The sequence below is a fragment of the Haliaeetus leucocephalus genome, unplaced genomic scaffold, assembly GCF_000737465.1.
Source record: "Haliaeetus leucocephalus isolate CR32 unplaced genomic scaffold, Haliaeetus_leucocephalus-4.0 Scaffold1, whole genome shotgun sequence".
Taxonomy (NCBI): domain Eukaryota; kingdom Metazoa; phylum Chordata; class Aves; order Accipitriformes; family Accipitridae; genus Haliaeetus; species Haliaeetus leucocephalus.
In genome coordinates, this window is record NW_010972437.1 from 21913141 (window position 1) to 21937274 (window position 24134).

The 24134-nt window shown below is 38.7% G+C and overlaps 1 protein-coding gene across 4 annotated transcripts in view; it reads right to left on the minus strand.

Annotated features, from left to right (window-relative positions):
* Window positions 1-24134, minus strand: part of CLASP1 (cytoplasmic linker associated protein 1) — a 176912-nt gene that overhangs the window by 40364 nt on the left and 112414 nt on the right. For 3 of the 4 annotated variants that reach the window (XM_010568686.1, XM_010568680.1, XM_010568672.1), the window contains exons 22-29: window positions 16481-16584; window positions 13937-13960; window positions 12786-13030; window positions 8508-8571; window positions 7139-7141; window positions 6747-6910; window positions 5728-5806; window positions 4576-4719 (exon numbers count right to left, since the gene is read on the minus strand). In XM_010568686.1, the coding sequence (XP_010566988.1) occupies window positions 4576-4719; window positions 5728-5806; window positions 6747-6910; window positions 7139-7141; window positions 8508-8571; window positions 12786-13030; window positions 13937-13960; window positions 16481-16584 (827 nt within the window). The remainder of the gene's footprint in view (window positions 1-4575; window positions 4720-5727; window positions 5807-6746; window positions 6911-7138; window positions 7142-8507; window positions 8572-12785; window positions 13031-13936; window positions 13961-16480; window positions 16585-24134) is intronic. The other variant, XM_010568695.1, reaches the window with a different exon arrangement.

Below are 24134 nucleotides of genomic sequence, written 5' to 3' on the forward strand. Positions count from 1 at the left end.
GCCAATCCAAGGAGAGCCCTACCCCTAGGTAGTCTGAGGGGGACTTCATGCAAATAACAGTAACGCATGCACTCTCCTGGGCTTTTGGATTCATTGCAACGGTTCTAGTTTCTTACCAAGTCCCATCCACTGTCTGTACTCAAGGGCAGCTTGGCCAAACTCAGTAATGGGCAGGACAGTTGAAAGAAAAAGTTTTCCCAGTTACATAAGTGGAAGGCAGAACATGACGTACATGTGACACAAGGCTGCCCATAACGTGTAAAATGGCATTCAGGCTTGTAAAATAGAACTGCTGTAGGAATGTTTCATCAACAGAGAAGCCAGTCAGGGTATCTGGCACAAAGGAAAAATTTCTTCTTCCCTAAGATTAGTAGTCCAAATGGCGATCAGGCAATACAAATCTTGTTATTTATTGTTAAAACCAGAGCTTGGCTGATTAACAAGACAGTAGGCAATGTCACTGGCCCTTCACCTCAGAAGGCCTTGCTCCCCTTCAGCCTGTACAAGCTCCTCCTAAACGCTGAGATCTTGTGTGCCCTCACTGATGACTCCACCCCTCAAATGCTGAGCACTCATGTTTAATAAAAGTTTCCATTCCCTCGAGCCTTGGACAGGAGGCTTCTTTAGGCTTTGGCCAGACTCAAAGCAGAAGCCTCGTTCTCATTTCCATTCTCAAACTGATGGCTCTTTTCCAAGATCAAAGTACGTTCCCACACAGAGCCCGAGCCTGTCATCCAAATTCAACAAGCACTTCACCTACGTAAGGATTGCACAGTAACTTTGCTGGCAGTATTAGTGATAACATGGTAAAGTTACTGACTTAATGTCCTCAGACCAGTCACCACAGTATTTCTGTTGCCACTGTATTACTTTTCTGTGTGGTAATTGACTAGCTTATGTAAAATGATTTCATCAAATCTTAACCACTTTCCAGAGGAAAAAAATCAGACTTAATGCCATGTTACAGAGAGGAATAAACCAAGGCAGAGGAAAGTCAGGTGCATCACACAAGGTTAGACACTACTGCAATCAAAATTAGAGCTCAGTTATCTGAAATCCTGATCTGTGCCCCACCCATTGATATGTTCTGCTTGGGGAAAAAGCAGCAAGGTGGCTGTATGTGTGGAAACTACCAACAGGTGCTCTCCTTGCACTGGAACCTCATCCCATCCAGGTCTCCACAGAGTGCTGCGTGACCTGTTCCTACCCAATGGCTTTTGTTCAGCACGGAGGACAAACGTCTTTCACCTTTCTCCTAGCACTGCTTGCAGGAACTAAATCTTAACTTGAATGCAGGGTAAACACCCAGAAGTATTAACAAACTTTAAACCAAGACAAATATTTACCCATAATACACTGCTGATCACCTTATTTTAAACATAAAGCTTGACAATAATTTTGACCCTACCTAGTTCATAGCTACTATCAGCAGCTCAAATGGCTTCTACCCTGAGAGGGAATCACGATATTTTGTCAATGACACTCTGTAGTATCAACCATATGTTCCTCAAAGTACATCATGTTTTTATTGTGATAACAGAGCTTGTTTTGCTACAGATATCATTCCATACGAGAACATAAACTGTTTTATGCACAACAGCATTTCTTTTGACTAAGTTTCTTTCTGATTTCACTAGCTATAAAACATGATCTGTAGTTCAAAGTCAGCTGTCAGAGAGGTTAAGCGTGCTCATTAAATGTGCTTAAGTAGTCATCATAAGACTATGCAAAGTTTATTAATAAAGCTGTATCATTCAGTTTTAAAAAGGTTTTTGGACTAAATGCCACTTTTTGTTCTATTTTTCTCCAGAGCCTTAACACTACAGGGCTGGGACCTCCATGACCATCACACATAATGAATAGTAGTAATGGACTGATGATCATTAATGAAAGGATAATCTCACTATTGACCAAAAATATAATCCATTTCTTCAAAGACCCCTTGATTGCTACCATAGGATCAGATCTGTATGACTAAAGCAGCCACATGCTTTCTCCACTGACAGAGGTAATTTTTATACTTCACCACCAGCATAAGCAAGCTTGTTTTACCTTCATCTGCTCAAAGGTAAAATCCAGACAGAACAGCATGGCCATCATGCACACAGATGCTACTTGCATTAAGGTAGCATTCAGTAACTGAAATCTGGGTGAGAACCACATTGGCTGCGGGACTGCATTTCTTGGGGGAACGAGTCCCTGCCTCCAGGGGTAGTTGAGCACTGGCATCTCTGTTCCACGAAGTCAACCACAGTACTATACGTGGACTGGACTACACCAGCCAAGACTCCTCGCTACCAAAACCGAAGTGTGCTCTTGTCAGCTTACAGGAGTTGAGTTGATTGCACTGGTGGTTTCAAATCCAGATTCTTTTGAAAAATTACCTTATTTTATACTTTTTACAGGCCTCTTGTAGTACTTTGATCATTTGAAGACTGAACTGGTTCTTCTCCATCTCCCCCATAACCTCAATTGCTGTCTCCATTTTTAGGTTGTGACAATGTTTATGTTTACAATGCACGGTCTGCTCTGCACTTAGAAAACCTCAGATCTTGAAGGCCACCATAATACCTTCCATGAGGGCAGCATCTTCTGATGCTTAAATGAATCATCTCGATATAAAAAAGGTACTTTTTTCCAAGTTATAGTCTCAAAAAAAAAAAGACAACAATTTTTTAATTGTGTTCTTCAGAACATTTTATTGGTCTGGGTTGGCCCTTGATAATCCAGTTTGTTACTGCATAATGAATTTATTAGCCTGTTAACTACAGTCCTGACAGAGAATGGCCAATGATTGCTTGTAAATCCTTTGCTGCAGTGTTTCTTTTAAAGTCTGTGGTTTGTACTGTGTTCTTAATAAAATCATAGTACAGCAACGGTATGATGAAATAAAGATCACCTGGGTGTTCATTTTTACTAGCCTAAGTTAGCTTAACTGTGTAATAATTTATTTGAAAGCTACAAGCATCAGAGGCAAATCCAAGTCACATGCAGGTTTAATAAAAAGCACTTAGATTCTGTAATCTCTTGTCAGCCCCAAGGGACTTGCCCAGGTATTGCTCAGGTGGAGTTTGCTGGAAGTTTTGCCAGAGCTCTGCAAGTCTTTCAAACAGGATGGACACCACACTGTGAACACCCACTCCCCACATCCCACAGCTTCACAGCAAACAGCCAATTTTTTCAGCTGCTGCAGATACTCTTCACTCAATTTTGCATGCAGCAATGATGACCCCTAATGGTGAAATATTTCTTCTGCCAAGCACTATGCAGAGATTTTGCTTTTTGCTGTATATTTCTACTTAAATTAATCACAACTCCCTCTCACAGGCCACCAGGGTACACTGCTTGAGGTTTACTTGAACTGTAACAGAGAAGCAGCTTCTTTGCCTGTTTAATTCTTTCTGACTTTGTACATGGAAGCATCAAAATGGAAATGCATTATTCCAGATCTAAGTCCAGCATTTAAAGTCATCCTTTTTTTCTGAGGCAGACTATCTTGCAGAAGCAAATTTCAGTCACACTGGTGCAAATAACCTCTGCAGAAAGTCTTCAGAAAGAGGATAAGACATTTTTCTCTAGATCCAATCAGCTGTATGTCAGAAAGCAAACAGCATAGACCCAAAAAGCTTCTTTGAAGCCTTGTGTCAGCTGTCAGATAATGCTGCAGTTGCAGCACCTTTAATACCCAGTGATTTTTCAAGCAGAACCAAATAATCACTAATAGCAAAAATAATTTTCTTATTTCCAAAGTTATAAAATAATACATTATTCTAGTATTATTTCAACATTTTAAGTGCATGTAGAATGTAAAAATATACAATTTTTACATTCTGAAATGCTTAAAGTGTTTTGTTTTTTTAAATCCAAGTACATCTCAAAGCCTTCAACTCCTACTGGAATCTATTTCTACATCTGGGCTGGGAAGAGAAGGTAGTTTTAAATTGTGTTACAGGTACCAGGTACATAAAGCTAAGTCTCACTTTTCTCTTGGGAGAGATGAGTATCACTATCTGGGGCCCATTTTAGCTTGCCTGACACTTGCATCTAGAGCAAGATAAAGAACAAGGTAACTGTATTACCCAGGCCTGACCTAAATGTGTCAGTTTTTTCCAGGTTGAGATAAACACACAGCTCTTAAGAGAACTGAGAGCCCCTGGCAGCTTACTGATTCTTTTACTTTCTTTTAACAATACTATAAGACAGAAGTTGTGCTGGATTTAAGTCTACAAAGCAGAGAGCCTTCACCTAAATAAACAAAAACCTAGAGATATTTCCAGACTGCTCAAGAAAAAGCACATTTTCAAACTATGATCTCATTTTGCACAGTACTAGTAAAGTCACACAGCTAAGTACCTACTAGGAAAAAAATACCTATATGAAGACATGCTTCAGAAATGTGTCTTCACTAAATTAGCAATTTGGTTTGGACAGTAAAGTATGTAAAATCCATTTTTTTTACATTAGAATCTAATCACTGTATTTTTCATTGCCTTTATGACTGGTTTTTGTTGGGTTTGGGGTTTTTTGGGGAAGAATAATAATTACTGCAAATGCTTCATCATCCCTGCTTATTACCTTTCTCACGTCTGAGCTCTTTGGTTCTGTTGTCCAAGTTATAATTCTAGATACAGCAAGTCTTGTCTCACTGGAGTTCACAAAGTCTGTTGGATCCATCTGTCTTGCCAAGGACTCAATATATTTCAGGATAGCAACTTTTACCTGAGAAGTGAAAAGGGATTTGTTAAGCTCACGTGCTAGCAAAGATGGATTTATCCTATAACAAACAGATACCTTTACAGATTGACAAGACACGTCACATGGGGGAAAAATAAATATCCCTGTGACATGTCTCTATGTCATGTTTCAAAAAATCAAGAGCCACTTTCTACCCAGGATAAATTTTGTGTCGTAAAAGTTCGCAATGGCGTATCAGAACTAGCTTGAAATACATGTGTCTGCTTGTGTGTTTGCATAAGCAAATCAGTACACCATCACGCTGTTTCCACCAGCAGTTATTGTTCTGGATGCCAAACCATAGCTTTTGGTCTCAAACCAAATGCTTGATGCTGGAGTCTCCAAAGACACAAAATTTGAGAGACTGAAGAAAGAACACTTGAGTCATTTGGCATCCTGTATATTCCTGTCTCTGGAAGATAAATGTGTATTACTTCCAGAGTTTACAGCGTTTCTATAGCCTTGAAACAGCAACCTCCTGAAAAACAGTCTTCACAACAGTATCCCTTTGGGAGGATTCAGTAACAGAAAGCTCTGATTATTTTTTATTGTTGTTTTTTTTTTTCCTTTCTCCAAACCCTACACATGCTATGTCTGATCTGTACGACAAGTACTTGTTAAGGTGTGCCTAGAATCCCAACTTCCCAGCCATTCAGACAGGGTCTGCTCCCTTCTGTCCTGCAAAATCAGGTTTTCTTCCCACCAAGACCAGCGTGAAAAGAAATTTTCCATGTCTAAACTTTAATACGTTCCAGTGTGCTTAAAGCCCAACTCTTACTGACTTGTGATGAGTTACAGGGCCCTATTTTAAAGATATTTAGATTTATTAAAATGGAGAACAAGAGAGTTAATCAAAGTTACCGATATCATTTCTATATCGTGCAGTACTTAAAGTAAGTTATCTTATCATGAGTCTATGCTTTATAGTATGCCTCACATGGCAAGCTAAGACAACCACGTTGATGCATTAGTGAAAAGGCTTTTGATACTGACCTTCAGGTTTGGTGTTTGGGTCTGATCTACAATAAACCTCATCAAAATGTTAAATTGCTGATCAAATGGAAAAGAATCCCTGTCCAAAGAAAACAAAGGCAAAAATATGATGCAACAAATTTTCAGGACTAAATTAACTCGATACATTGAAGCTTACACAACAGATTTCAACACCTATTATGCTTTTCTTCTTAACTTTACCATCAACTAGAGAAACTCCAAGTCTAAGGATTAGCTAAGTTACTAATTTAATACTGGAGAAAAGGGCTAAATCAATACCCTTTACACACTGTTACTCTATCTGCTTTCTGTACACTTATCCAGCTTTTGGCACACCCATCCACTCCTCCATTTCAGGCTGTGCTTTGTTCCCTTATCTCTAGAAGCAGCCTGGTTTATCTTGTCCTCAGAGTTCATACCTGGCTTTGATTTCTCTCTTCTTTTTCCCTACTCTATCCTATTTTCTCCTGTTACTACAATTTATTTATTTTTTTTTTAAATTATCCTATTTCCAGGATGAACCAACCTTTATTCTAACAGTGTCCTGTGTTGGACATCCTTAGAAAAGAACATGGACTACAGAGTTGGTGTGCACATCACAGTAGCATTCAAGGTCTTATCCTGACATTACCATTATTTGCTGTTTGAACAACATGAAAGATGCTCTGAACTTTGTGGTAAAGCACCATTCATATTCTGAACACTGCAAGTATTTTTTTTTCCATCAATCAAAAAGAAAATCAATATCTAAGCACATGCGCACCAAAAAAACAAATTAACAAAATTAATCAGTTACACATTTTAAATGTTATGCTTTAAAAAGTGATCTATTTAGAAGAGACAGGCCTTTTTAATTCAATGCTTGAAACAGTGACATAACTTTGTTCTCCTTTATTCTGGTATTCATCAAGACTGAGCCCTCAAAATATATGGCACTGCTGGGTTTCTAAAACGTTCATCAGATGCCTTCCTGTAATCCTGCAAAAACCTCCATAACATTTGCCATCGGAGTACTCTACCTGGTGACATCCAGAGCTTTTTGAACTTTTGCCTGCACAGACCCCAGCAAATCTGCTCCCATTTTCTTTAGCAACTGGGTCAGGAGAACAAAAAGCCAATCCTGCAAGTCATCTTTATGAATGATGATGAAATCAACCAGGGTTTCCAGAAACATGCTGAAGACCTATAAACAAAACAAGTGTCACAAAAAAGAATACAGTGCTTTAAATAAAAAATAATCAAAGGGGAGGGGATTACAGTCTGAGTTTCAGGATGATTTTGTTATAGACAGTTTCATGAATGAATTATTTTAGTGACTACATTGCTCTAAGAAAAAAAATCAGACGTCTAAAATGTGTCGTATTAAAATATCACATAAAACGAATGAAGGAAGGGGGTAGAATACACTTACTCTCTGTTGTGAATTCCACAGCAAAGCAGGCCATGCAACAAAACAAACCACTCGTTAGCACACATAGTGATCTAGGCTGGTTGTTCAGATGCAGTTTGTCAACAGATAAAAGATGCATTCATTGAAAGTTTACGTTTTCTTAAAACACAATCTCTTCTCAGCTGAGTTACTTAAACATTATATACCTTGGATCAGATCCAGTCTCCTCAGTCATGAAAGTAACATATGTTTATATGTAATAAGGTTTACATATGTTTAACACCACAGCTAATGAGTTTGTAGCAGTAATTCTATAAAAGCAGTGCAGACGACAGGTCACCGCTGCCACAGAGGACATACTTGAGTCCAGTGTGCAATCAACCCTCACCTTACTCAGAAATTGGAAATATTTTGTAAACAAATAGCTACACCTTCACCCTTTCCATGACACATACTGAACCTTTGAGAACCAAAACATTAAGACCTTACAGGTAGGAACTCCCACACTTGGCAAGGCCTGTGGGACAGCTGGTCCAGACTATAATTACGGCCAAAAATGCACACTTCGACCAAGACCTGTGACAGGCGACTATGCCAGCCCAGGGATTTCCATGTGATAACTGTTTATTAAAACTCATTTACCAAGTGGTCCGAAGTACAAACATTTATACAACTTATTCTTTCTCAAACTGTTATTTAACCCAACGGCAAATGTTTTTACCCAGCCATTACTGGTTGCCCTCAACCAGCAAACCTCCTCAGGAAAGGGCACAAAACTCCCTTTTCCCCTCTCCCTGCTCCCACTTACCTGTCCACAGAAGACCACTGGGTCTGAACATGCCTATGGGCCCAACCTCCCCATTAACTAGCCTATTTCATTTTAAGAGATGTCTGTAAATTAATGCCACAACCTTTAACTTAAGGTCAGTGTTATAAAGAGTGCAAAGTGGCTATACTAGAGACTTTAGTTAGGAGATCCAGAACAGTGAGACCCTGTACTGCTCCCAGCTGTATACGTAAATACACAAATCCCAGTGACCGTGATGCTGAACTATGATGTATTACCCTTCACAGACCCCACTCTACTGTGTATCACCAAGACACTCCCTAGAGAAGTACAGGTAAAACTGAACTTCTCGCTCCAGGAGCTGACATCTGAAAGACATTAGGCTGCTTCTTGGGAAGCACGCAGTAACCAGTTCCTAGCAAGATAAGAGAGACTGAGACACAACCCTTCATTGTAGAACAGATAAAAATCAAGGAGATTTATAAATGCCAGTTTTCCCCCAGCAGATGGCAGGGGTAGAAATACAAAGTATTCATCTTGGAACAGTGTCCAATGTGCACACATGGTAATGTAAGAGAGCGAGACAAGTCTTTGTGATCTTACCTTGCTGTGAGGGTCAGCAAACATGCGAGTAAATATTTCACATAGCCTTTTTAACTCGACTCGGCTAAAATACATAAATAAAACATTATATTAATGCTAAAGCTTTAGTTGCAGCAAAAAAGCTAATAAATATTAACAGCTGAAAGATTTAACCTTCTTTATTTTAGTGTTACTTAGGTCACACTTCTGAAAACTCCGTACCTGGGTAAAGCCTTAACTGACATTCCAGTTTAACTGCTGGGAACACCAGTCTTACATCAAGAAATCTAATAAACATTTTTTTAAAAAATCATAAGCCAGACACTTGTATTTTCTACTGCTTCTATTTTCTTCTATATTCTGGATTGCAGAAAACAACTTGAAATGTGCACATTTGGGAGGTATTCGCTTTCTGCCTGTGTCAAGCTTGCTGACTCACTGAAACACGGGGTCTTCTGCAGCCTAGGCATAGGTTTCTCAAGTGTCCTTTGTGTCAGGGAATTCAAACTTCCAAGTAAAATCAGAACTTTCATGCTGTTTGAGTATATACTAATCATAAATATTTTGGTCTAAACTCTCAGTTGCCTCAGTGAAATCAGTCTAGAATCACACGGTATTAACAGATACCAGAACTGACTCCAAAGGCTGACAGCAGGCACATTGAGGAGACAAATATATAGAAATGGAAACCAGATTATCAAGTGGGCAACCTAGTTAAGTCAGAAGATAATTAAATTAAGGCACAATCTAAGTTCCTATTAGTAAGAAATTATTAGGTGCTCAGTAATGTTCTTTTTATGCCAGGGGAGGAAAGAATGATGTATGGGCCTGTCCTGGTTTCAGGTGGGAGAGTTAACTTTCTTCCTAGTAGCTGGTACAGTGTTATGTCTTGGATTCAGTATGAGAAGAATGTTGATAACACACTGATGTTTTCAGTTGTTGCCAAGCAGTGTTTAGAGTAAGTCAAGGATTTTTCAGCTTCTCATGCCCAGCCAGCAAGAAGGCTGGAGGGGCACAAGAACTTGGGAGGGGACACAGCCAGGGCCGCTGACCCAAACTGGCCAAAGGGGTATTCCAGACCATGTGACATCATGTCCAGTATATAAACTGGGGGGAGTTGGCCTGGGGGGGGCGGTGTGGATCACTGCTTGGGAACTAACTGGGCATCGGTTGGCAGGTGAACAATTGCATTGTGCATCACTCGTTTTGTATATTCCAATCCTTTTATTATTATTATTGTCATTTTTTTATTGTTATCATAATTATTAGTTTCTTCCTTTTGGTCCTATTAAACTGTTCTTATCTCAACCCACAAGTTTTACATTTTTTCCAATTCTCTCCCCTATCCCACTGGGTTGGGGGGAAGCGAGTGAGCGGCTGGGTGGTTCTTAGTTGCTGGCTGGGGTTAAACCACGACAGGGTCCCTTTCATATGATACTGAGTTTGAGTCAAATGCAGAACTGTTTGGTGCCAAAGCTCTTATCTGCAATGTCTTGAAAATACAAGTCTTAGTTTTCCTGCAAGGCAAACTGCAAAAGAATGCAGAAGTTTTGCTTGTTTACTGTGCAAAGAAAAACAGAGCAATATAGTTAAGATGCAATTAGATATTTTTCAGTTACTATGAAACCAGAGCAACTAGTGAAATGCACATGGATTGCTCAGAGAACAGCCATTCAGGTCTTGACTACAGGTACCTTCTTTCCAGAAAGACATTAATTCTATAGTCCACCGACATATCTCTCTCTCAAAATAAGCTTCACAGAACAGGGCAGAATATGCTACTAGTCTACAGGTATTTTATGTTAGTTTGTTTATAAGTAGTACGGGACTTTTTTTCAAATAAATCTATGCATGAAAGGCTGACCAAATTTTAGAAGGGCACACAACCAATGGTCTTAAGAGTTTGATGTAGAGGAAAAAGTCTTTGTAACAACACCACAGCAAGCTGTCAGCTTCATTCAAGATAAGACTGCAGAGTCTCAAAATGATTATAGTCTACAACGCTCCCCTGACTTCATGCAGATTGCAGCTCTTTGAATGAACCCTTATTTATTACTCTAATGCATTTTCTTTCTGGACAAAGGTTACATGAAGGCAGCGAGTATAAGCATGTCTCTTTCTAAAAGCTCATGGACCCGAGGTAACAATGCAAGTACTAAACTGAAACAGGCAGAGGAAGAACATTTCCTTAAGGGACTTGTTGGCCTTGTTTTATTTAGAAGACCTTATGGGGAACCCTTAGAGAACTAGGCCACATGAAGCCGTACGAAACAAAGAGGATAGGTAAGCACCACACCACTTTGCATGCACATCTTTCTGGATATGCAAATCCCATCTAATATAGGATCAGCCATCTTTCAGTTCGGAGTACTAAAGAAAACCTAGCCACATCACTGCCTTTTATTAAACTTGTTACACCACAACAGAAGATACCAGGTTTAATTAGAAGACAGGACAGACTTGCCCCTTGGACTAATGACCTTGATGATGTTCTGCAAGATGCCGTGGGAGCAAACAAGATGATAAAATCTAATCATTAGAACGGGCACCAGATCAACCCTGAATCAAGGAGGAAGCAGACTAAAAGCAAAACAAAATGAAATATAATCTAGAAAACTAAACCCAGTATCAAATTAAAAAAAAATAACTCTGCAGGGGTGTAGTTTCTGGGACAGGTTTATAAATTATTCAGGACCAAAGCTAAGAGAACTTGCTAGCTTGAGGGACTAGTGACAGCAGTACAGTTCGAACACTGCAACCAACAGGGTTGGAAACAGTAGTTTAATTCTACCGGCATTTCTGCTAAGAGCTACTGATCTGGATAATAGCCCATCACCCAACCTTCTCAGCCTTTCCTCCCTTGGAACTATCCCCAACAGCACTCAAAGTGTTGTTTATAATCCTCACACACCTTTGTGGCAAAATCAAAGTCTCACCCAGCTTTTTCATACAAGTATATGAGGTGTCACAGTTTCTCCAGACAGTTCATTAAAATAAAGAAAAAAGACAGCATACAAGTGGGAATTATCTTTTAAAAGACTTGTAAATAGACCACATCAAAAAGCATCTCTGATCTAGAGACTCTAACTACCCATATTAAAAACCTGTAGCACTTCCCACTTAAGGACTGTACCACATCATGTTAAGTGGTAGAATATTTTTATGATGGCAAGAGAATAACCTTCCCAGGCCTGCTCTCAGTACATTTTCATTCAGTCTGTTAACATGAACCATCAAATATTTTCAGCCAGTATGAAGGCCTTTCAAAATGGAAACAATTGTGCAAATCCAAGTAGGTGGGCTATAAACCATACAACAACTTATAAACTTGGTCATAATTTAAGTGCATAGTATTCACAACAGAAAAATAAAAACATCACAGCTATTCATGAATGTTATCTTCAAAGGAACCAAGAGATAAACAGCTTGTTTCCAAACACTTTCACCGTAAACTAAGGGTGAAAAGTCTACGGCCCAAGAGCCAGTTGACTTTAGTTAACATGACCTGTGGCCATATGAAGCTTCCACATGATTATTGGGTAATTTTAAGATGTGTTTTAACATGTGACATGCCAAAGGTGTTTGAAGGGTTTATTGTGGCTTTCAACAAGGGAAGAAGGTCTGCCTCTCCTACCATAAGCAAAGTTTCAGAGTTAGTACACCTACTTCATTGCCCTAAGAAACTTCCCTCTACATTATAAACTACACCATTTATAGGAGACTCAAGCTTCTGATAGAAGATTTTTTTTAAGAGTTACAAATAATATCTATAATTATACCTAACGCAGCCTTTATAAAGAGTCAAAGTATACCCAACATACTGAGAGCATCGTCTGATCTCATCTTTGAAACACACACACCCTGAATCATTTTAGAGTAAGTGCAGTGAGTGTTTGTTTCACCTACCAAGTTGCTAGGGAAGAAAATACTGAAGGTTCAAACAGACTAATGTAAAAACAGTACCACCCTTTGGGCGCATTTACAATACCATCGTCGTGGGAAATCTCACTGTGCTGCAACAAGCACCTACCATTGGAGGTCTTCATGAGACAAAGGAAGGCTAAGAGAAGACAGCATGCTTACCTCAGTCCTTTCTACATTACTGCTACAAATTTAACACAAATTACACTGATGACAGCAGAAATTTTTCCAAAAGTAATTAAAGTCCCACATTGTGGAGACAAAGCCTTCAGAGCTGTGAAAGATACTATCTGTCTCCATAAGGCAGGTACGTATTACTGACTGCAGACTTTGGGCATCTCTCATGAATTACTAACACTATAAAACCATCAAGGTCACCTCAGAGTCCGCTGGCTTTTCAGTAAGTTCTGAAGACCTATGAGCCCCTCCTTCCTTTCAGACCAGTTGGAGCTGGCACAGTGGTTCAGGACCTCTGCCACGTCTTCAGTCTGCCGCAGGTAGTGTGGAATGCCCCCGTTCCTGGAACCATAGGAGCGCTCCGAGCAAGCGCTTGATGCATCGCTGTTAGCATCATCATCAGAGTACATCCCATAGGGTTCATATCTTCTTCTCACTGGCTTTTTCTGGAAAAGGGGAAATTCAGACTTAGTAAGTTATATATAGTTTTATCAATGCCAAAAGAAAAACATTCTATCCCTAATGACTAAAAGGAAGACTAATGCTATTGTTATAGTGACATAAGTGTTTTAAAGACGTCACCAAGCACTGCCTGCTTACCTCTCACAGTAGAGCAAGACAGATCCTACTGATTTCAATGAGACTATTTGAGTGACTAAGGGGAGCAGGGCCTGCCTTCCCCAGCATGAAAGTGAGATATTTAAGTGAAATCATATGCTGTTTTACTGTCAATAATGGTCAGTTCCATTGTTAGATTCTATGATGATACAACCTCTATTTCAAGAAAAAAAAATAAAGATAAGGAAGAAAGAGCTGAAGGAATCTGTGCTGGCATGCACAGTCACTTTGATGTTGATAATGAAGTGACTCTAGAAATGCACTGGGATATAGGAGATGACAATTTCTGTTAGTTTGGGCTAGGGTTTTTCTAGAGGCTAAGGGAACTGAGTACTCAAATCCCACTCATTTCCATAGCATGGCATTAGAGGACCTGATTCCCTTAGGTACATCTCTGACAATTTCGATCCTTAGAGAAGGGATATTAGAATTATGGTAGCAAAACAAATTGTATGCTATACTACAAAACAAACTCCTAAATGAACCTTAACAGAACAGCACTGATAAGACAACGTATCGGAAACAGACTGTCTATATTCTAAAGTGTTTGCTACAGAATTCCTTCCAGTGTCCAGTCCTGCAGTTCTTGGACTTGTGAATCTAGCAGAGTTTTGCTTCCACTAGGACTGCAGGATTGAAGCGTAGAAATTAACTCAAGTGCAGTATCATGGGCGTTAGCAACAGGGTGGGGAAAGTTGGAAAGTAGAAATAAAAAGTCAAGAAAGCACTAGTACCTTGCTCCTGGAGTCTCCTAAGAGCTGTAGGCAGGAAAATATTGAAGGGTGGGAAAAAGCATAGAGAATTATGTCAGAAGCTTATGTAGGGTTTGTTTTTGCAACAAAAACGTATAGCAAATGTGTCTTAGCAAATTAAAAAAAAAAAAACAGTTTACGCAAAATAAAAGTGGGTATAATGATATCTGACACTGTCTCCTAACTGTTGCTCTACTCATATAGCCTACAATTTCCATTAGGGAGCTTGGAAATGAGATTATCTGTTAATAAGTTTTTTTTATGACAGATCTATATACAGCACCTCTTTGCTTACTTTTCAGAAACGCTGCTCTGGAAGATACCAGAGTTTTTGGTAATGATTTATTTCCCCACATATTATTAGTAGCTTTTTAGATAGTAGATTTTAGAAACTTGGAAAGAAATTCTGATGTCAGGAAACCACTATCTACAGTACAGCACATTTAATCAGCTTCACTTAACCAAGTTCTCTTTCAACCCACAGTTCTTACGCCACACTTTTTTGAAGCTTAGCTTCTTTTAAGACCCCCTGGCTGGCACCCCTGGCTTAAAGGCCTTACTTAATGCCAAAGTTTCCATCACCCTTTGAGCTCTTCTGACAGATCTTGAGCACTGATTCCCAGTACAGACACTGTGGGTTTAGGCCAAGTCCAGCTCTTGAACAGAAGCAGTGGATCCAACGCGAATTGTACACAGGGAGTAGAGGTCACAAAATGACCCACTGTATTTTGTTTAAACTGAGTATTTGGCTGAATCCATCTTTGGAGAAGTTCTTTTCATTCCTACTACAGGGAAAAGAATAATCCTCCAAAAACAAGGCTGCTGGGTAAAAACTGGCATCACATTACTCTCTCAAAAGGAGCCTGAACCGAGTTTGTAAATTGCCTGTTGTAAGACGACAACCAAGAAAAAGAGCAAATTGGGGTGGTGGGAAAGAAGGGGACAACAAGATCACGTTGCATCCCCTAAAGTCATACAAATTCAGATTGATCAACCAAGTCAGCAGCACTGCTTAGTTTCCAGTTAGACTTAAGGATTTCCCTTTTAAGTCTTCAATCCTTTAAGATTTTAACATTCCAGTATAATGTTATTTAGTTTAAAGGACTGGAATATTTAGAAGGGAACTCTGTAAGTCTAGCTGAAGATTAAGTCACATCGAAAGATATCTCAGTGATCAGCAGTGAATTGAAACACCGATCCTCTCCTCCCTCAAGAAACCTGTATTCAGCAACTGCTCACATTCAGGGATACAGCCTGATTTCATTTATGCAGGTAAACCATCACCTATAATTATGCCCTGAACTGCTCTGGTGGCAAATTTGAAGTGCTGAGAACAGCAATTGACTCACAAGCTATTGTATTTGGTAATGAAAAATGCCCACTAATGCTTCAGCCCACTGAATGCAACAGTGCCATCTATTATATACTGTCCTACCTTTATATTATTCACAAATACTTTTTTTTTAATGGAAAGGTAGATTTTGTAAAGAGTGGTATTTGTCTAGGAATACTCTAATATAATCATCTAGAAATGGAGGTACCATGAGCTGGGTGATAATCAAATATATAAAAGAAAATGTTAGACATCCCCAGGAAAAGTGAACTAGGAAATGGAAAAAGGACATCTGTCACAAACTCTGAGGACACTGTTCATTCTCCATAAAGAGAGATCTGAAATATCTATCTCAAGATACATCAGGAAATTCTCCTCTCAGCTCAGGTCTAGAGCTGGAGAAGACCCAAGGTACACTGGTACCCAGCTAAGGCTGTACAATAACTTCTCCTGCCTCTACACATCCTCTCCCCCAAACACTCCAGGTAAATCTTAATCCAGGCTTATCTCAACACTTGCCTTCTGAAGAGCAGAAAACACTTTCTGGTTTCTAGCCGAGAAATATTATAGTACAGTAAGATTATACAGGAAAATACAATTTCAAAAAATGACAATAAATTTACTTGGAAATGCACTGAATGTTTGAAAGTACTAGCAGCAAACTAGACAAATACGCTTCAATTTAACTGCATGAGATGGTACGGAATACATGCAAGGCAAGTTACGAGCTGACCCAAGTATCTAGCCAGGTGCAAATAACACAGGGCAGGAACTTGTGAAATTCTCAGTTCTTGTTGAAACCTGATCAGGAACTGACACTAACAGAGAACACTGTGTTTTTCTGACAAAGTCTTCATGCAGGTAATGGGATTGATGGATCCCGAGCACCCCCACAGTGCTGTGTATATCCTCTAGCAGCCAAGTGAAAGACAATCAGCTCATTCAACCTGTCCTGCACTCTAGCACTGAGCCACAGCGGTCTGTTTGATAACAACTGTGGAGAACCAACATGGAATAAGGAAACAAATATTGCTGCCGATATACCCAAAGACAAAACAGCAAAAGGTAGCTAACTCTACAGCATCAGACACTGGCACAAACAGAACAAAGCTATTAAGAAAGAGGAGAACGTACGTACAGGTAACTTTAAGCCACTTTCCGGTGTCGGAAGCATTTTGTATTTTTCCTCTTACCAGTGCATCGGCCACAGCAGCCTCCAGATCTGTGCTTGTGCTCAGGACTCGCATGGCATTCACAGAAGCAGGCATCCTGCCTGGCTGTCCAAGTCCAAACCGGTCTGCACAAAAGACAACATTGAAAGGGATTGTTAAATGAATTCACATTCACTTGGAATCCTAATCAGGTGCCCGAGCAGCTATCCCCACAGGCTCTGGGAACTCACAGTGCTTTTCCACTAAACACTCTTTTATCCACAGCTCTAGAGAGTTTGCCATTAGAGTAAGAAATGAACTATTGTTTGTTGGGACCCAGAGACAATTTTGGATCCTCGGGGCAACTTTTTTTTTTTTTTTTTTTAAGCTGGGAAGCAGGGTATCTATTTAATGTTTCTTTTTACACAGAAGTTGTTTCAAAGTTTTCTTTTAATGTCAGAGGCAGACATGCTGGTCCCAATCTGGCACTCTCAGAAATCAAGAGAAAGCATCTCATTAACTTCAGAGAGACAGAATCATGCCCAGTGTCAGAACATGTTAATACCTGAGCACTTATCCATCCTGCAGCTTTTTCTCAGGCAAGGATGTGAGACTAGCAGCACCGGATTAACCTATTTTATATCTCAAGGCTTGATTAACCAGTAGAACATCCCCCTATGCCCCACAGTATAAAAATAAGGCTTATTATTTGCTTGTGAATTTACTCCAATTTTTGTTTTATTACTGTTCTTGAGAAGCAGTTTAAATACCATTTAAAAGTTCTATGATATATCAAAATTTAGACTTTTTTTTTGATCAAACAGTATCATCTTTCTCCCTTTGAATTTGATGGCAAAGCTCTTAATGACATCCAAAGCAACAGGGTTGAGTCTAAAATGCCATTTACACTCCTAATACTAATTAGTTTACCATTTGCCCAGTCTACCAAAAAAGTTACTGAAATTAGTTTCTTTGGGCAAAGGCCTGATTCAAAAAGGCATGCTAGCAGTGATATGACAGAATCAGTGACTTGAGTATAACAAGCCAGGCTCTGGCAGCACAGCTGTTCTAGATGTGGGTAGATCAGATACCATATTACTGGGATCCTGACTTTGGTCTATAAGCAGAAAGAGATTGGTTTTGGCATTCCAAGTTTTTATTTCCATGTGGGCTTGTCTTTGCTCAAGAAGGACTGGGAATATCCCTCCTAGGACATACCTTACACCTCTGTCCCCTGCACCCACACATGCCAGTAAGAGTTTTGCCCCCAAATTCAATGGTGCACGAATCAAGCTGCATGAACCCATTTAATAGACCTTCAGCTGGTCCACACTGGAGGTAGTCATCAAGCAGCAAGAGAGAGGGATCAAGTCACACAGGTCTTTTATTAGTTCACCTATATTTAATTTAACAAAAGGAAAAATACTATTTATCAAAATGCGTAACTATTATCGTGGATTTCCACAAAACTGTGGTCAAACACGATATTCAGCAGCTTACTGTATTTTTCGGGAAAAACAGTGCGCTTATCACAAAACTTCATTGCTTTCTTCTTTAAAAACCTACTGCACTGAAATATCTTTTAAGGAATTAGCTCACACTGACATGTATAATTTAAATCAGAGACTGAAGTTTGCCAGTCTGCTGTCCTAATTCCAAAGCTTTACATAAGTGTGTCAGAGATTAAGCTACTATGGGGAAATAGGGAAGATATTTTTAAATCTGAAGTATTTTGAGGAAAAACAAAAACCTGAATAATAGTATTTCAAATAGAAGCGTCATCTATCAAAATTTACTGTTTCTCAGTGATGTACCCAGACAAGACATTTCTGATTTACAACAAAAGCACGTTTTCTACAAAACACATTACAAGGGAAAAAAAAAATAAACAAACTTCTTAGAACTACTGCCAAAAAGTAATCAAATTATGACATTTCACAAAGAAATAAAAGTTGTATGTGTTATTACTATCCCCTTTTTTAATGCACTTGGGTTGAAGAATCATTTCCAATATTTAGGTGAAACAGTGCTTCATCCCTAAAATGGAAAGATCTGTACACTCTTAATAGAAGCGCAGAGAAGATAACGCATCAGGTCTGATTGAAACTAAAGTCACTACTACAGAGCTACACGCTAGAAAGATGTACAGAAGACAAGTATTTACCTAAGTGTAAATGATATCTGATGCAGTACAAGAGCTGTAAATGTTGAGACAAGTTCTGGATTCAGTTTTATATTTAAACCCAACTCAATGACATTACTCAAGTGTTAATGAGATCAGAATTTGGCTTTAACTTTTGAAATAACATAGCAGCAAAAAATACCATTGTCATTTATTTCCACGTAAATTTAGTATTACATTAGAAAAGGGAAGATAGTTTGGGTTTTGTTTTTTAAAATGAAGAACAGAATGACAAAGTAATTCAATTATAGATCAATTTAAATACCCAGCATTAAGAAACAAAATTGAGCTTTTTTAACAAATTAAGTACAGTGTGGCATGCTGGCTTTTATCTGCCTCCATGGCTATCAGGAATTTTCTGAAATACTTCTTTCAGTGATCTTTAAATTCGTAACACCCAAGTCACTCTGGGCTCCTCCCCAAGACACTGTTGCCATACCTGAGTGCAGAAGTTAGACCTTAGGAGAGACCCTCAGCATATCTCTAACGTGGGGCTGCGAACACATTTGGCTCCAGGAATAACCAGTACAGGCAAGCCCAATGTTACTGGGCAAGAAATAAGTAGAGTATGCTCTGGCCACATTCCTTTGTCTCCCTGGCTAGATTCATTATATTGTTACAAACTTGGTGAAAATTCCCAAGCACCATTTTCGGGCCAATTTTGCCATTTTTAGGGAGATTTGGGCCTTCTTTAGGACACAGGAAACCATATAGAATTTGATTATGCTTTGTACCAAACCACAGGAACAAAGCATGAAGTGACTACCGCAGGAAATTGAATGCAAACAAAGCTTAAATCTGAATTACAGCAAGGTATTTTAAATCATTTCATTATTTTTATTAAATACAAATTCAAATTGTTACTTTAGAAAATGCTAGTCAAATCAGGTTGCAACATTTCTGCTGAGTAACCTGATAAGGGAAGTGTTTTGAGAGTTTTAGTTAAGTGACAGCTATTTAACTAGACTTATGAGAAACAGACTATTTTTCACTCCCTACCTGAAGAGGGTTAATTAAATAACTTTCAGTGTCACTAATTCCTTATACAATTTCAGCCTCCAGGAAAACACTGAAGCCCTCATCTTCTACATCATCTTTGTCCCCACAGTTAATTCTCTATTGTCCCAAAGCTCGCAGTCCTCATTCATTTCTTTTTAAGGCTCCCAGTGAAATATCCTGATTTCAGAGGGCGTTACAGGTTCTCCACAACTGCGAATCCAGCACAGGGGTGGGGAAGAAGCAACTGGAATCTGCACATTTTTCTCATTATATGTAAGCGTTAGTCTCCTGATGCAAAGCCCAGTGAAATTAAGGGAATGATTTTTTCAACAACTTCCATGTACAAGGCCTTCAGAATTATATGAAGGATGGAACAGCATGTGTTATGCTCCAAAGTTCATTTTGAAAGCTCATCAGGTGCTTAATTCTTGCTGTTCTTGTGTATTTTGGAGAGGATCCCACAAAGAACTTTCATTAACAGAGACAGGACTCCAGAATATTTAGTAATAAATGGGATGAAACCCACTAAGGTCTGGTCCTAGGCATTGGGAACTGCTACACTGCTAAAGAGGAAGTATAAACAGAAGTTGCAAGTACTCTGCATCAGTCAGGATCTATCCCATGCTGCACAACTGATCCAATTTACAGGAGAATTGAGAAAGCCCTGGATCACCCTTTGTTTAAACACTGTTCACAATGTTCCTAAAATACATAAAATTAAAAACATCCAAGAAATGAAATTCAAAACAAAAAGCCACACTGAACAAAAACAGAACAGAAAGCCCCACAGCAGTGAGAAGCACATGCCAAGTGCTGGCTGATGCACATGACAGCAAATGTTAAGATGGTGTAAAACAAGACTACGTATAAGAAGCGGATTCATGCAGTTAGCGCTTGTTCACCTGACTGCCCAACAGAATCAGCAGTGGAGAGAGCACTAGTGGACCTGGAATGACGTCGAGAAGCTGCAAGTAGAAGGAATGGCAACACCCACAGGATTAACACACATTTAACCCGAGACAGAAAATGCCACAATCCAAAGGCGATGCGTGTGACCGCTACCAGTAAAGGTGTTTCATAGTGACAGGGAAATGACGCTGTATATGAATGCATAACAGATACAGTGCAAGCCCCAACAGCGACGTCTCCGTCTGTAGCTTCCCCCCCTCACCCCCATGACCGTAAACACGATGCATGACAAAACTCATTTGTAACAGTCCCAAACCAAGTGCAGTTCAGCAAAAAAACCCCAGTGCACATCAGTCACATTCCAGACCCACAGATCTGGAAGACGGCCATCATGAGAACGTGGAGCACATAACTACAGAGCAGGATTTAGATGTGTCTGATCTAAACCCCAAAGTGAAGCCATGATGAATGGTTAGGAATTGTGCTTGTAGGTGTTTTTCCACAACATTCTAGCCTATGCATAAAAAAAACCAACGTTAACAAAGAGAATGAGTAACCACGTAAATAGAAAGAGTCATACAGGGAGGTCAGCCAACCACTGCATTATAGGTCTTTGGGTTGGGTTTCTTTTCCAAGTAAACACACACACACACATCATAGCTGTTTCTACTACCAAAAGTCCCTTGCTTTTAACAAATTTTGCATACATGTTTCTTGAATCTAAGTATGTACATGCACAGATAATCTGAATATGCACATCATACACCCATCTAGAATTACACCACATGTATACAAATTGTTAATAGCAACAGAGCACATACAGTAGCAGAAGAGCTCAAGCCAAATATAGCTCCCACTTCAATTCCCAGTTGTCAGCAGCACATTGATCACAAAATGCTTTTGGAGAGGTTTTCCATTCTTGGATTCAGCATAAAGGTGAGTTCTTTACGAAACCAAATGGAAAGCTGGTGAGCTATTCCAAATTACAGAAATTTAGTTTCTCTGAAGAGATTTTCCCTCATTGTCTAGAAATGACATCCTTACGTAGCTCAAACCAACTGACTCAAGAAACTGATTGCTCATTTGAGCAATTAATCACCACAGACTCACTGAAGGCCTTGTTGCTTTAACATCATTACTAGTACTGTCAAGAAACTGAAAAAATAAAGTAGAATTACCTTCTAATACAATAGGCTTTGTCAATTATGCATATTCATGTGCAGTAGAAAAATTTTAAATCTTCTGTTTAAGGCAAAGCATTCATAAACACAAATACTAATAATATAAAATAGAAATCAGCAATGTCAGAAAAATAAAATTTAAGTTTTTTCCCAGCTGTGAGAGCTTGACTAAAAGCTGTCCAGAATAGTCAATGTGGTCTTTAACTATGGAGAACACATGCATTTATTCAAGAGAACCATCCCACTGACACCATAAGTAACTCATGAAAGATTTTCAGGATCAGTGCAGGATTATGGACTGAACCTCACAATTAAGATCCTGAGCTCGCAATTGCTTTCTCCCAAGCCATCCACTATGCCCCTGTGGACATCACTTCAAGATCAAGACCCGTGAAGAAACAGGAACAACAACAACAACAACAAAAAAAACAACCCCAAAACCAAACCAAACCAAAAATCACATCTCTGCAAGGAGGCTGCGTGTAGAGTGACTCTTCACTGGTGTTGCCTAACTTAGGAAGCAAGATGCTTGGTGCACAGACATGCATACCTGCACAGCAGCCCCAAAACAAAGCAGAGCAATTTGCAAGGTCAGGATGTCAGTGTTGACATTGGCCATAATACCATTAAATGCAAGAATCCTATTGCTTACATATAGCTAGTTTAAGTATAATTCACTGATATACAAGTTAATCTTTATGAACAACAATAGACCATGCACAGTAGGATTATATTGTCTTAGCATTAATGTAAGATTAATTGGGTTCTAGAAATACTGTAATAGAATCATATTGTTTTGGCTTAATTGATATATAAATTTATAATTATATAAATTTCTTTCAGATGAAAAAAACTACATAATTAACAAGTTCATGAACATGTTCAAGCTTAAAGCATTTCAATGAAAGAACAAGAAAAAAGGCAATAGGAAAACAACTATATTGTGTTACTATTATATTGATACTTCGTCCCCACATTACCTTATTGACATAGTAACAATGTATTTCTAGAAATGCATTAATCTTCAGGTAATTAAATATCATGAACTAAAATAAAATTACCCTCTCTCCACAATAAGTTTGTTACAAACAGTGTAATAGACATCTGTAACTGAAAATTTATAGTCAGTGTACGAGTCAGACTCAGTAGTGGTGGTAGTGTACGAAACTCACACCAACTGTGATTCTGGTACACTGCATTTATTTTTTAGAACAAAGGCTCAAGACAGTATTTCAATTAATGTATTTTCAATAAAATAAACCACAGCACAATGACATAGAAAACTGATGACTTAACCCTGAAATCCAGCCTGCTTATATACTTTGGCTGGAGAAAAAAGTTTCATCCAAAATTGAAGCTAGGCAGATAACTACAACAACAAGTGACAGTTGCATAGCTACTATCCCTTTATGGCTCTGGTATCAAATCAGCTTCATTTAATCAATAAAAAGTTAATCTATTTATCTTAAAGAGCTATGAACCAAGTTCTGAATGCTAAGTTGAACTCCTCCCATTTTTCACCAAAAACTGAGATATTACAGATAATGCAAATAGATTATTTTCTAGCTCAATATGCTCAAAATAATGATATTTTGAAGCCCAAAGCCTCTCTAATATTAACTTGAAGATTCCACTCTACACCATTGAAATCAATGGGATTTTTGCCTCTGCACTGACAGCCAAATCAGTAATGACAACGTCTAAGTAAGTTTAAAAGATTATTTTAAGTACAGTATGTTAATCAAGTATGAGAACCAAACAGGAAAATTTTACCCATTTGTCTATATTTTTAATAACCTTTTCTCACTATTGGATGAAAGTTGCAGAATTAAGCCCAAAATGCAATGTCCCACTTACACACTACATCATATACCTGTATTTTGTCACTACGTGCAAAATAGAACATGGAAACCCATTCTTCAGCCTTGATGAAATTTGTAAGACCTTCTTTCTCACTTTTAATACCACATGCACAGGTATGAAATTTCTACATAAATGAGGAGGGCCTGGAGATCAACTATATTTCATGTCCAAGATGACAAACAAGTCTTTCATACAACAAGCAATGTATTTGGTTGAATATATGATATGGTATTTGATCAGAAACATTAACTATCCTGCTGTTTTCAGCAATGTGCAGAAAAACTTCTGCATGTGGTAAGTGTAATGAGATTTTCTATTTGTACTGTACACTTAAGGTGCACGTTAATGATGCTCCTTTAAAACCTCAGCCTTTCCATCAGGCTGCTTGAAAAGGTTTTCTACAAAATTGCATGTGCAACTTGTTAATCAATGGTTGACAATGTCATGTAAAACCTCTACAAAAAAGAGCTTCTATGTCTATTGGAGGATTTAGTATAGAAATTGTATACTGTTACTATACCTAGCTGTAAAAAAATCGGATCATGAACAGAGTCACTCAACA